General features: G+C 53.6%; 1 protein-coding gene across 2 annotated transcripts in view; it reads right to left on the bottom strand.

Annotated features, from left to right (window-relative positions):
• Positions 1-3201: 3201 nt before the first annotated feature.
• Positions 3202-14631, bottom strand: part of Cpne2 (copine 2) — a 36992-nt gene continuing 25562 nt past the window's right edge. The window contains exons 12-16 of one of the 2 annotated variants that reach the window (XM_075976937.1): positions 14575-14629; positions 11820-11871; positions 10622-10755; positions 4752-4988; positions 3202-3610 (exon numbers count right to left, since the gene is read on the bottom strand). In XM_075976937.1, the coding sequence (XP_075833052.1) occupies positions 3503-3610; positions 4752-4988; positions 10622-10755; positions 11820-11871; positions 14575-14629 (586 nt within the window). In that variant the 3' untranslated portion in view covers positions 3202-3502. The remainder of the gene's footprint in view (positions 3611-4751; positions 4989-10621; positions 10756-11819; positions 11872-14574; positions 14630-14631) is intronic. The other variant, XM_075976936.1, reaches the window with a different exon arrangement.

Genomic DNA, 14631 nt, shown 5'->3' with positions numbered 1-14631 from the left:
CTCCATCCTGAGAAGACGTTTAGGTAAAACTGCAAGCACCTTCTGCCTCTTTGTTCCTGTGACTCCTGCAGCGTGTTCTTGCACCCACAGAACCCTGAACCATTTCAGGATGCAGACCAAGACATCAAAGTCATCAGTTTCGTGTGGCTTGATTTCTCAGAGGCCACCGAGTGTCTCATGGTCGCTATTGATGTTGAGAAAAGGTGACAGGGCTGTGAGGTTTAAAACTGTCCCCTAACTTCAATTTTCAAACCTGTCGGAGCAAGCTGTCGCTCCGTACCACATCTCATGCTTCCAGCTCCCCCATCGTTTGCAGCTGGCTGCGCTGCACGGTCTACAGACCCAGGTTTCTTTTCCCAGTCTGCCGTGTAGCCCTAGCTGGCTTCCTGAATGCTGGGATTACTGATGAGTGCCACTGTGGCCTACTGTAGACTGGCCTCTGCTTTTGGTGTCTCAGGCAAGCTTGAGTCACACCGGTGGCTTTTTTTTTTTTTTACAGTAGTTCATTGTGCCTAATGGTGTAGAAGCTATAATTGAAACACCAGTTCTGTGGCAAAGCAGGCCAACCAACGGGAAGCAGCCAGGGCAGACCAACAGTGGGCTCCACAGAAGAACAGAATGAGCAGATGTGGAAGGAAACCTCACTTTAGCCTTCAGGACAGTCAGCCTTGTGCCCTGGCAGGCCTCACCCGGGAACCAGATGATTCCCTCCGCACAGAACATGTGCATCCTTTTCTCATTCCCTAAGCGAGAGAGTGTAACAACGTCTAGAATATTACATTGCAGTAGGTGTCCTGAGTTGATGTAAGTAAGCTAGGAATGACTGAAAGTGTACGTGAGGGCATGAGTAGCTTCTGTGCAAACAGGCCATTTTACAGTCAGGACTTGAGCTTCTGAGGAGGGTCTAGGGACCAGGCCCACCAGATGTACTGCGCCTGAATAGGGATTTTACAGTTAGGTAAGAAAGTATGAAACATGGTTGGTTTCTCTAAGCCTTGTACATTCTATCAGGGGGCACAGTTCTTAGTTCTGAGACCACTTGGAGGGCCCGCAGTGCTCGGTTGCTGTCCGACTTGCAGTGGTACTGTACTGCAGTCACTTCCTGTCGTTTGTCCTGAGGCCTGCTGCCCACTTGGAATGGGGGAAAGAGACTTGAAGTCTGAGTCACCTCATGTGACTGGACCTCGACAGGTAGCTGACTCCCTGCCTGTACAGCTTCCAGAGGTCCCAGGACCGGGTAGAAAGCTCGTTCCTCAGGCTGAGGTATCCCCAGGAACACCCTCTCCTCAGGAGCCTTATCAGAGTTTGTCTTCAGTCCTTATTACTTCCCAGCTCCTGAATTCTCCCCCTGTTGGCCTCCTCACCTAAGAGAAAAGCTTGAGAGCAGCCTCTTTCCACCCTCCACAGATAAGCCACAGTGAACAGCATAGAGGCGGACAAGGCCCTTCACCAGCTTCCTATGGGATAACTGATTATCTAGATTAGATGCCTCTCGTGCCTGGGGAGGGGTCCAGAGGGTATCAGTGTGCAGCATAGTTTTGCATGACTCTGGCAGTCTCCAGTTGTAACATGTTGGAAGGGTCAGATCTGGTTGCCAGCTCCACCAGCTTCTGCGTTCGTTACTCCAGTTAGCTAAATGTTAATTTCTTAGGCACACCGGGTTCCCTGGCTCTAATGTCCTTGCTGTGGGTATGTGACTAAGCTGTCATCTTAGGCCCCTTCAGGAAAACAAGTCGCTCAGTAGCAGTGCAGTCATCTGGTTGGACTTGGGTGGTTTCCTAGCATCCTGGCATGCCCAGTCAACTTAGACACGCTAGAAGGGAATGCAGGTACTTTTGGTGCTTGGTGCTCAGCTGGAGTCTTGTCAACACCTCTGAAGTCACACCTTAAGGACTCTGCTGTGGGCTGGCATTGTTCCCTCACCTGCTAGAGGAATGGTTTCAGAGGGAATTGGAACAGCTTTAACAGGCAGCCCTGGCCCCAGCTGTGGCGGAGACACAGAAAGGCCTCATGGGAGACTGCTAGTCTGCTTCTGCGACCCCACTGAAGCTGCTAGACCTACGGTTTTCATTCTGGAAAAGCACTTTGAAGCCAGCCCTTCTATACACTCTATAGAGGAACCCCAACCTCCCAGAGGCCCAGCGACTGCCTGCCTGCTGTGTGACAGAACCAAAATTTTTATGTATGCCTGAAGGCTGGCTTCCTGTGTTCTCGTGAGACTTTAGCTTGTTCAGTACACAGCTCTGGGAGCTAAAACCACTAGACTCCCTAGTTGGCCAAGCCAGAGGTAAATGAGCAGTTAGTAGCTGGGTGTGGTGGCACACATCTTTAGTCCTAGCTTCCAGGAGACAGAAGTAGAATGATCTTTGTGAGTTCAAGGCCAGCCTGGTTTACACAATGAGTTCCCGGACAGCCTGAGCTACATAGTGAGACCCTGTCTCAAAACAAACGAGCATCTGGTGGCCACAGAAGTTTGTTCCTCCCACCAAGTACACCATGGCTTCCGAGATTGGGACCTGCCTAGTGCTGCCCAGTTCCAGTAGCTAGGAAGGCCTGGCTGGGGAGAAGGCAGAGACACCTGCCTTTCGTGTCAGGGTAAGGTCATTAGCAGCTTGAGTGGGAAAGCCCCTTGCAGAGCTAAGGGAGATGCTGGGTGTAGTAGAATACACATGCCCAGGTCAGCCACACTTCCATCCACATCCACCTGTCTAGTAGGTACGGTGTGTTTCTGTTTCTGCAGGGTCATGGTTGGGCTGTAAAAGGTCCGTGAACAGTGCTGGTACAGGGAGCTAGAAACATGGTGCTCGGTAGAGACATCTCTACTACAGTCACATCAGCCTGTCAAAAGGCTAGAACTTCTCAAGAGGACAGGTGCTGTGTGGTGTCTCCCCACGTCTGTACCGTGTGTGCAGTGCCATGTCCTGTGCCAGTCTCATCGGATCGCTACTGCTGACAGGGAATGCATGTCCCCATGTAGCAGTATGACACTGACTCTTGAAGAGGGAGGGCTTCCTTTTCTAGATGGGTGCATGCCCACTGACCCTCACTACGGAAGAGGCTGAAGGCGACATCTGATACTCCTCTGGTACCTGAGTGTAACAAGTGGAACACATTCACAGTGTAGAACCAGAGGAGGCCACCATACAAGGTGTGCTAGGGACAAGTTCCTCATCGCAGCTGGTGACTTAGGGAAAGCCAGTTATGATTGTAAAAATTTTATTCTCTTTAATAACAATAATCCCACTAAAATTATACAAAGTACATTCAATACTTGGAGTGGCAGGAGGGTGGGGAGAGGAAGCCGGTTTGTCCTGGAAGCATCATCAGTTGACTCTGACAAAGGAAGCCCAGCTGGGCTGGGGGAAGTTGGGGGTGGAGGTCCGGTTGTAAAAAATAAAAATGTGGACTGGTAGAAAAGGCCACCCACGAGGAAGCAGGGTGAACGTGCATGTTCCTGGGGGAGGCTGGGGGCTCAGCTGGCATGCTGCTGCTGGGCATGGGCTCAGGCAGGCTCCGAGTTGGTGGGGGGTAGGTTTTTATGCTTGAAATACTGCACTACTTGCTGAGGCAGCTCCGCCAACACCGCTTTGGCCAGAGTTTCTTTTGCTGCCTGTGGAGTCCAGGTGGGGAGAAAAAAGGAAAGAGGAGGAGGATTAAGGAGCAGAAGTTGGGAGATTCGCTAGAGCTGTGCCCTAGAGCTGTGATAGCAGGGGGTCGAGGAGAACCTTAGGGCTGAGGGTCAGGGCCATCTGAAATGAGTGGCCCTAGGCGCAGCCCAGACTAACCCCACCACTAGCAGTGACTTCCTCACTGAGGAAGTGCTCTTCCTTCACAGGCTGGAGGTGTTTGGGGAAAGACCTCAGAGGATGAATTTAGGGGAAAGAAATGGTTCGCCCCAGTCTCGTTTCTACTCAGCTGGAAGCATTTCGACTATGGGAAGCAGCACTGAATGGCCACTACTGAGCAGCCAGGCACAGCCAATGTCCAGTCACTGCCCCATATAGCAACGGTTGACCTATGCCCCACATTTGTCCTAGGAAGCCAGAGAAAGGCACACAGTCATCCTAGGCAGATGTATGATGACCACTGGGCCACCACTTGCTGAGCCTGGTTCTCAGGCTTTAGCTGAGGGGACTGAGGCTCAGTAAGATCATGGCATACCCAACACCATGTGATGCATTATCCGTCCCAGTTAGAACCTAGGCTGGCCTTGCGCAATGTCACCCAAAGATCCAACCAAAAGACAAAGCATCTCAAGAGCCTTCTGCCAGCCCTGGCCTCCTCACGGGTCATCTGAATAAGGCCAGCGCCACTTTCAGGAAGAGGCTGACTACCACCACTATCACTAAATCTCCCCCATATTTTGGAAAAGAAAGCCAAGCTAACAGGAGGAGGGGCTTCCCACCTGCAGAATAAGGGCTGGTTGAAAAAAGCGCAGGAAGCCCCAGCTCTGGGCCTTGGCTCTCACCTCACCAGGCCACAGTGGTCTGTCCATCAGGCTAGTTCTTACCCAGGACACTGCCTAGAGCCATAATGGGAATTAGGTTCCACTCCTGGGTTCCTTTGGTTTGTGGAAATGAGTGTCACAATGGCCTCCTCTGGGCCAAGGGTGACACAGTAGCACCTGGCTCATCATGGGCCCTCAGAAGCCAACAGTATAGGGGGAGGAACCTGAGGCTGACCTGTCATGGACCATGAGCTCTGTGGCGGACCCTGCCACTGCCCTTCCCAGCCCGGGAGCCCACACTCACATTGCGGAACTCTCGGAAGGGCACAAACTGCACGATGTCGCGGGCGGCCTCCTCGCCTGTGTGTGAGCGCAGTCTCCGGTTGTCCCCATCCAGAAATTCCATGGCTGCGAAGTCAGCGTTGCCCACCCCCACGATAATGATGGACATGGGCAGCTTGGAGGCCTGCACCACGGCATGCCGTGTCTCCTCCATGTCGCTGATGACCCCGTCAGTGATGATGAGGAGGATGAAGTACTGCTGTAAGGAAGAGTCAGCCAGGTGATGAGTGAGGCCCCGGCACCCCTCCTTTCCGAATCCCCGAGGCCTGAAGAAGGCAAATGACCCACTCAGTGGGACACTCCCTGCTCTGACCCTTTGCCAGTTGCTATGCAGTATAGCTCCGGGCCACTGAGGCTTAATCCGCTGCACTTCAGTTTCATCATCTCTAAGCTGAGAATTACTGCTCAGAGCTGGCCTGTCAGCTGCCCGGCAGGCCCAGGCTTGCAAAGGAACACATGCTAGCCTACAAGCCTCTGGGGCTGGCCTCCCTCCTCTTGTCTTTCTGGGCAGGAATACGTGTACTCTGTTAACTCAATACTTAGCACGGATGGAGACACCCGCAGGGGCTAAGCACAGGTTATTTGGGCCATCACTTCTGGGATGTGGATCAGGGTCACGTTGAGGTTGTAGTATTGCTGGAACTGGGTCAGGAGGAGCAGGTGTAAAGCAGTCACCCTGTTCTATACACAGTGCCCAGGAGGCAGCCTTGGGGCAGACTGATGTCTTAGGCCTCTGGCTTTCACAGACCCTCTTCGACAGAGGGTAAGACGCTCAGGGCTTTAGGCAGCATGGGCTCCAGGCAGACCCTGACACCATTGTACAGTTTGCTCTGAGTCTCCCTGCTACCTTCTGTTTATGGTGACACCAAACTTTCATATAGCGAGGTGTGTTTTTATAAATGATTTCAGTTAGAATATATTAAAGCCAGGAAGTGGTGGCACATGCTTTTAATCCCAGCACTCGGGAGGCAGAGGCAGAGGCAGGTGGATCTCTGTGAGTTCGAGGCCAGCTGGTCTACAAGAGCTAGTTCCAGGACAGGCTCTAAAATTACAGCAAAACTCTGGCTCAAAAAAAAAAAAAAGAAAGAAAGAAAGAAAGAAAGAAAGAAAGAAAGAAAGAAAGAAAGAAAGAAAGAAAAGAAAAGAAAAGAAAAAGAAAGAAAAAGAATATATTAAATAGTGAACATGGGTAATCTGAGAATAGAATACACAAAGGATGACTTAGTATGGAAAGGACAGATGACATTCTGAAAATTCACAGGACAATCCAACCAATGGGCCTCGGACTTGGAGTTGGCTGGTACCTTCCTTTCTGCTCAGCCCTGTCCTGGCCATCTTGGAGCCCTGTTTCCTAACAGTGTTCTGCCCTGCCCATGAGATAAACAGAGGAACAGTATCCTGATTCACTGCTGGGGACTTCTGTCCTCTAGTCTGACTCCTGATTACCAGAAGGGAAAGCCATGATGCTCAGGGAAGGCAGAGGTGACCCAGGTGGGCACAGAGCCACCTTCGTACCTACCAGCTTACAGATGACACAAGCCTGCTTCTTCTTCTGTTCCAAAGTACAAACTACGGGTCAGGGTGTGTTGGGCTGGTGCAGACACTGGCCCTGCCCTCCTCACCCCAGCTCCACTGCTGTGCCTTTAAGAGACCAATCCCCAGGCTGGGGATAGTTGTTGCCATGGAGATAGTAGCCTGAACAGCACAGCAGACAGCTGCGGCTGCCAGCCCCTAGGCCTGGTTTTATCAGTCCATCTAGACCCTTTCCCTGCTGCTGCCAATGGCTGCTTCGGGGTCTCTTCCCTAGCTGGCTTTTCATCCACATTAACCTTGCCTCCCAGGCAGTTCAGGGCTATAGTCTTGGGATACTTAGGAAGAGGCCTGACAAAGGTCTGATTGGCTGCTCAGTCAAAGGTAGCACTTGTCATCAAGCCTCATCCAACTCTGACATGTGCCCCAAGGATCTGAGTGCAGAAAGGCAGGGCCTGGGCTCCTGCTAGACTGTGGGTACAGTAGGCTGGGTAAGAGGTTCCCGACAACGTAGGACCGTTAACAGACAACCTAACTGAGTCTGGCTTAGAGACCACCAGAAGGCTCAGAGGGATTCAATGGCTTGTTACGGCCCCCTTAACAGGTAACCGGCAGGTTCTAGGTGTATGCCCAAATCTACCTGACCACAAAGCTGGGGCTCCTTCCATGCTGTCCTCCGCCACACACTGCATTGGTAGGTGGGCACTGTGAGCCTGCCAGGAAAAGCTATCTTGTCACCCATTAACCTGGGATTGGAGAGTGAGTGATTGGGACAGTAACCTAGGGCAAAGACCAGAAGCCTGGCTATAAACCTTCATTCCTGGGTGCCAAAGCCAGCCGGGACAAAGCCAGGGTCATAAACGGGAGCTTCAGAGGTCTACTACCACCTCCAGAGGTCCCCAGAGCAAATCAGAAGGGTTGTGGAGGGAGAGAATGGATAGAAGTGGTGGAAAGGGACTCTGAAGTCCTGGTGTCCCTACTGTGCCAGTCCCTTCTAATCCCCTTCCTGGCCACACAGAAGAGTGTCGAATCCTCTGTCCCAAGTAAATGTGTCCTCTGCTCCCACGGCCAGGGATGATTTCACAGGAGGTCCCTCCACACACTCCTTCCCTGCACCCTAGGTGCCCCTGACAACCCAGCACACACTGCATGTCAGGGGCCTGGAATCCAATGCAGGCCTCCAGCATGTCATCAAAGAGAGTCCCCGAGCCAACTCAGTACATTCAAAGATTCCAGGCATGCATCGGGGCCAGGACTGTGCACAGCTGCTTCTCCTAATGCCCCGATGACTGGGTTCATGAAAAACAGACATGACCACAACAGTTCCAGGCAAAGCCTGGGGAGGCTGGTAGTTTCTGCCAAAGGCCCTTGGATGGGAGTAAGAGACATTCTTAGGGGGCTGGCTACTGCCTGTACTCTATCCGACACTGGATGCCTAGGCCAGCAACCAGGAATGGGCCACAAAAGACAAGGCCTTCCTGACCAAAGCAGAGGCCACTTTCAGGCCACTCAAACCTGCCCATTACCCTCCAGTGGCTCCCCATTGCCCTCAGGAGGAAACCACACAGAGTGCCTGATGGCTTCCAAGGTCCTATGGGAGACAGCCAGCCTTCTCAACCTTGCCTGCGCTGTCACAGTCTCCTATCCACAATATGCACACACATGCCTTTGCGCATGCTGTTCCCCTTGCTGGGCCATTATACACACACACACACGTATACATGCACAGATATAACCCCAGGAAGCTAACTCTAAAGAGTCTCTCAAGTCTAAGTCTGGACATCTCCTTCTAAGCACCAACCTTTCCTGTGTCCGCTGTCAGTTAGGACCATCTGGATGGTCCTGTACTGCAGCCATCAGAGGCGTGGCCACACTGCATCATTGCTGTGGCCTCCCAGCTAACTCCTGCTAGCCTATAAGCTGGACCTCACTTGTCCAGGTGTCCTTGAGGTTGCACAGCAATGCCCAGAAAAGACATGAGGACCAAATGAATGGAAGAGCGAAGCCCGCTGGAGACACCACCACCTGCCCTGCATTTCCTGCACGTGGGTGTGCTGTGTGTGCAGATGTGAGGGAACGGGGGTGACGTCACATCAGCTTCCCCAGCGCCAAAACATGGCTAAACAGAAGCAGCAGCTAGCCCACCAGTTACTTCCAATGCCGTGGGCCTCAAGGTGCACAGCATTACCAAATGCTAGCCTGAGCAGTGCCCTCAGACATTCCCATAACCAACACATGCGTGTGCCAGGCTCTAGGCTGAACAATGCACAGGTGCATTTGACTGAATCCCTATGGTACTTACAGAAGGAAAGCGCTGGATGAGAAAAACCAAAGCTCAGAGAGCTTCAGCAACCTGCCTAGTAGCACAACCAGGAAGTGGGGGGAGATGAGGCTCGAACTAGGTTCTTTCCCCTTGAGCTCGAGCCACCCCACATCCCTACTCACCTCCTTTGGTGGAGAGGGTGGAGGCAAGTGGTGGAGAAGTTTGCATCTACTCCTGGGCCTCAGAGCGGGAGGAGCAGTAGAGACTCCGGGCCCTATTCTCTCAGTTAGAGATGCTTAGGCACCATCTGAAGTCACAAGGCCTGAGGGGTAACAGCTTACCCCAGGAAGCCAAGGGTGCCTTGCAATAGCAAGTAAGACCAAATGGGACTGATTCCAGAGAGGCCAGAGCAGGTGTCTGAGCGCAGACACAAAACAAAGGTAAGCCTCTCACAGGTGAAGAGGAGTGGACAAGACCCCAGCAGACCTGGAGCCCCTCAGTCATGAAGCCGCACGTCTCCAAACCCCACCTCCTGCCCAGCTGACTCCTGGCTGGCAGCAGGTACGGCAGGAGGCAGAGGCCGGGCACAGTGCTGGAATGTGCTCATGTTCCCTGCCCAGATGGTTTTTCCTAAAGAAGAAAGCAGGCCTGTCTTCATTCCTTTCCAAGACTCATGTAGCCTTGTTGGCACCAAGCTTGGCACCCTCACAAGAGGGTAGTGAAGCTGAAGGCTGCCCCTATTCTGCCCTATCCAAGCTATTGTATCTCAGAACCCCCAGCAACTAAAGAACAACAACAATGTCCCCGCCAGGCCTCACAGAGTTACTGTCCATTCTGGTCACCCCATCTTACATCATCACAGGGGTCAGCACCCCCAATGTATCAGAGGAAATGGGCTTAAAGAGAAGCAGGAATCTGAGTTCTCAGCTGCCACAGATGGGGCTAAACTGAGAGACTCATCTAATGCATGGTACAGGCCACTAGCCCCTTCTTGGCTGTCCCTCCCTCAGCACTTTTGTGCTTTCCTGAGACGTGGTTACCGTACTCCACTCATTCAACGCCTTGCATGGGGTACTCCAGAATTATCAAATGCTGACCTCCCTGGGCAGCCTGGCATGACCCTCTGTGGCACAAACAGGACATTGATCTGCTCTAGGCGCATGGAAAGAGGCGCAGAGCACATGACTGAGACAGGCTTCCTCCCCAGAGCCTTATCTGCCTCCAAGACAGTTAGGACAGTCCCAGTTCTTCCCAGAGCCAGCCCTGTGTCCTCTTCTCGGCTCTTACCTCCCTTTTCTCTCTGCTTCTACTTCAGGAAAGCCAACCTCTGCTTCCCCAGTGACAGGTGCCTCCTTCCTCTGAACAGTCCCACAGCGGGCCCCTCCTTCATGGTGGAGAGTCTTCCCTTTGGGATAGGCTAGCGGCATGGTCTCACAGACCCAATCCCATCTATCTACAGAGCACTGTGTTCCTGTCACCCGCCAGGCACTGTGCCAGGCTTAGAGTCTATAGTGAATTGAGTGTACAGAGCCCTGGCCCACGTGGCCGAATCTAGAACCGACAGGTGTGGAACCCGTGGCCAAGAGGCTGCTAAGTTGCAACAGAGGCAAGAATGGCACGGCGGAGTCAGACCAAAAGGAGATGGCCATGCGGTGCTAGTGAGTCGCCATGCAGTGTGGGGAAGAGCCCGTGTGGGAGCACTGGCATCTGGCCCTGGGGGAAGGGACGAGATGAGCAGGGGGTCACAAATCTGACTTCCTGCAATGCTCCAATGGCACTGCTTTCCCGAGCAGGGCTCCAGGAAGCAAGGCCCATCACACTGGGCTTCTTCAGCCACAGGACCAGATGGATAGCCACCTAGAAAGAGTCTGCATCTCACCTGGCCAGGGAACCAGGAGAAGTGAAACATCTTCCTCTCTAGCCCCATCCTGGCAGGAAGATAAGAGCACACATCCCAATCGGATCTCCCTCCTGTTGGGCAGGGTGCCAGCCACTGCTAGCCTCACCCTGGCGTGCACACGCCCTTGCTGCCTACTTACCGTTGCCGTCTGCTGCTGTGTGGCCTGGGCTGCAAACCGGGCCACGTGGTTGACGATAGGGGAGAAGTTTGTGGGACCATAGAAGCGGATATGGGGCAGGCAAGCTGAGTACGCCTGGGCAATGCCATCCACACCTGCAGAAGATGACCCGGGTCAGCCCAGTGCCTCTGGGCTCCCGTCCTCACCCTGCTGCTGACAGAGCATCTACTCCATGCTCCCCCAGAACATCCCTGCCATGGTCAGCGTGGTCTTGAAACAGGAAACTCTCAAGGGCAGGGCTAAGGTCCTAGAGTGCCTGGCTATGAAACTCAGACAGGCCTGAGTGTAGGCCTGGGGTGACCTGTTTAAGCTTTCTGAGCCTCTCTTAGTGGGTGAATGACAAAGGGGCCAGGCAAGCAGGTGACACGGGGAACTATCTGGAGGTCCACTCTGGACATTCCTGGCAGCTGCTTTGGTGGGGGATGGGCTTGAACAGCTCCTTACAATCATGACCAGCCAACACTTCACAATGCTATGCTCCTGGCCCAGGGATGACATGGACCAACCTAAATTTACGCATGTCTTTGAGGACTTGTACTAAACCAGAGCCCAGGGAGAACTGGCCATCACTTATGGCCAAGGGACACCCTCTATTCCCAAATCATAGCTACAGCCCTAGTGACATGGGGAACTTCCTTCTCTGTGGAGTTCATCCTGGTCCAGCCTTGGGATCCCCCAAAGGGAGAAGATACCCTTTCATCCCCTCCAGCATCTTCTCTCCTCTCGGTTTCTGAACTGTCTTGAGCAACATGTGGGGAAGGGGTGGAGCTGAACTTCCATCGCTTCCTGTTCCCTCCCTGCCAGGCCACCGTTCATCTTTGGCCATCAGGGGAGAGGGGCAGGCAGGAGTGTAATGATGCCCTTCCTAGACGACAAACTGCTCTGCTACCTGTCCCAATTCTCATCTATTTCCCCATGCACCCGAGAAATGAGCTAAGCAGGTAGCACACCTCTCTAGGCCCAGAGAGGTGCAGCAACTTCTACAAAGCTTCGCCAGGCACAGGTGGCAGTCGTCCTTGAACTTAGGACTGTAGGACTCCACACTCCTCTCACCTGTCCCTCTGAGTAAGCAGGACAGGGAGGATATGGGAAGAACAGACACTGGAATCCTGTCCCCGTCCCTCTGCCCACTTCTTCTGCAGGCAGGGCCCACACTCACCTGAGCAGAAAGGGTTGGTGGGGTTGAAGTTGATGGCAAACTCATGGGACACCTAGAAAGCAGAAGACAGGCTGAGAGGCAGCATCCTGCCCACGTCGAGGCCAGCCCCCTCTGTGCTGTGGGAACACCTCCAACCAATAGCCTCTAAGATACCAGCCCACTCTCTTATTTGCATGTGGTCTCTTATTTGCATGGTCTCTTAAAGGCGATTGGCTGAAGGAGTGCCCACAGCACCTCTGGGGTTTTACTCCCTTACTCTGCCATATCTAGGTTACTGATCCCACATCTGCCTCCCTTACTTCATAATGGTGAAACTGAGACCTTACATGCCAGTTCATTCACTGGGCTGCGGGTGTCCAGGATGCTGTGTACCTCCCTTGCCAAGAGACCTGAATGGGACAGAGATGGCCCCAACAGCAGTGGGACCCTGGAACACTAGGAACACCCCTGTTCGCTCTTTCCATTTGGGGAGCCACTTGTTTGGGCATTGAAGGCTTTTCCAATCTCAGCACCAGGCAAGGTGTTAAACAGAAGTCTACCTCACACCTCACACAACTGGGATTGGCTGACCACTACTCATGGCTAAACTAGGGAATCAGACCTTGCAATGGGGCCGAGTGGGTCACACATAAGTTATGCAGCAACCCAAGGCCTGATCCTGCATCCCTGTCACAAGTCCTGGCTCCCAGCCTGGGGTCGGAGACTGGGCTTAGAGGTAAAGAGCACACTCTGCTCTTGCAGAGGACCCGAGTACAGTTCCCAGCACCTATATCTAGGGGCTCACAAACACCTATAACTCCAGCTGTAGATGAACTAATGCCTTTGGCCTCTGCAATCACATGTACAGACTTCCCCTCTGACACGCATACATAATTAAAAATAAAGTAAATCTTTTTTAAAAAAAATAGCTGGCCTCTCAAGCTCTGGAGCCAAGCCACGTCTGCTCCAGCACCTGCTGAGCCACTAGGCTGGGTCCCAGAGCCACTCTGTCACAAACAATGGCTTCACACCAACTGTATTCCAGGGACTAGCACGGCAGGAGAGAACCAGGTGCCTCCACACAGACAGCACGAGTAAATGCCTGGGTGCTGTGAGGACAGCGCCAGGGCAGACAGCCAACCCCCCACGCGAGTGTGGACGATGTAGGCCAGGGCTCCCAGGGAGCAGGAGCACCAGGTGGGACACGGTAGCAGGAAGGAGCCAAGGAGAAGTAGTCAAAGATAAAAGGCACACGGGAAAGGAAGAGAGCAAGGCAGCTTCATAGGACGGGTCAGGTGGCAGAATGACAGAATGAGGGCCCAGGAGGGCCAGGTCTGGTATACTCAGGCAGTGCGCCTGGCCGCTTAGAGTCCACTGTGTTAGCACCACTGGGTGCTTAGCCTGACCAAGGCCCAGCACCCCCCGGTATTACCCTGTGACATTTCCAAGGCTTTTGCTCAAGAAACATCTCATTCGGCTGAGTTCTTTGGAAGCTGGCTGTTGTCCTAGCAACAAGCTCTTGCTGGGCCTGGCCACTGGCTCCTCCTTCCCCGACTGTGGCATCTGTGTTTGCCCAGAGCCCCAGCCTGGATCCCTGGGCAAGCATTCACACAGTTCAGGGCTAGGATGCCCACTGTTCCTGTGTCAGAACCAGAGTCACTCGGCTGCCCTAGGTGAGCCCTGAGGTGATCTGAGACGATGGGAGGCCATGCTCGTTCTACAGGTGTGTAGCACAGCAGGGCAGACTAGAAGGGGAACTGGCTGAGCTGGCATGCCTGCCATCCCCACAGGCTGCTCCTCTAGGAAGCAACGGGTTTGGGCATGATCCTAGAGTCCACCTGCCCACCTGGAGCACAGGCCCCCAGGGTGAAGATAACCTCAGGCAAGCCATATTAAAGCCCTGAGCCTTGGCTGTTCCATCTGTGAAATGGGATAGTGTTCTATGGCTCTGGCTGCAGAAGCTCTCCAGCTCTGTGGCCTGTGCTCTCAGTGACTTCCCAAGCTGAGCCACCCAGAGTTTCCTCCTGCCATATGTGAGGTCCTTATCTGCCCTCCACCCAGGCCACTCCATGGGCATCTAGGCTCTCTTTCTCCTCCTCTGTCTCCTTTCCAGCACCCAAGACCTGCCTGCCTTGGCCCTCCTCTCTCCCTGGTACTTCGTAAATTCTATTGCTCACCCCATGTCTAACCAAGTCTCCCACTATTTCCATCCACTGGAGTCAGGGAGGCTGAGGGCCCCTTCTCCCTGCCCTGTGACTCAAACCGCTGGGTACTCTATTCTCCCTGAATCCCCTTTGCCAGCCTCCTCCACAGTGAAAGAGGGACCACAGCTGACCTCTGCAGCTTGGGGTAAGAATACAATGAAGCTAGCCATCAGGTAGAGTTGCCTGCAAAGCGCTCCACGAGCCAACAAGCACTGCTCCCTGACCTTTTGCCTTTCCTGATGTCCGTGCTGTGACTTCTCCCTGATCTGCTCCCCCCATTCCACCCCTCTCCACCCCAGCTCGGCCCTGACCAACTCTGTGTGCCTGGCCTCTCCATTTCACCCAGAGTGGATCTTGGCCCTGCAGCACGTGTCTACCCCTCTCTCTGCCTTGCGTGCCAGACCATCCTCTGCTGGGTTCTTAGCCTCACTCACAGAGGTGCAGGACTAAGACACAGGTGTAGTCTGGGCTAAGTGCACGGCAGAGAGAACCCGGAGCCCTCCACTCCATTCTGCCCCAGCCCCAGCCCCAGCCCCATCTCCACCAAAGGAGGGAGCGTTCATGTCACTCACCTTCCAGTCTGGAGGTAACTGGGCCCCAAACCCCAGAGCAGGGAACATCTTATCACT

This window comes from Microtus pennsylvanicus, chromosome 6 (genome assembly GCF_037038515.1).
Source record: "Microtus pennsylvanicus isolate mMicPen1 chromosome 6, mMicPen1.hap1, whole genome shotgun sequence".
Classification (NCBI taxonomy): Eukaryota; Metazoa; Chordata; class Mammalia; order Rodentia; family Cricetidae; genus Microtus; species Microtus pennsylvanicus.
This window is presented reverse-complemented; position numbering and strand designations above follow the sequence as displayed.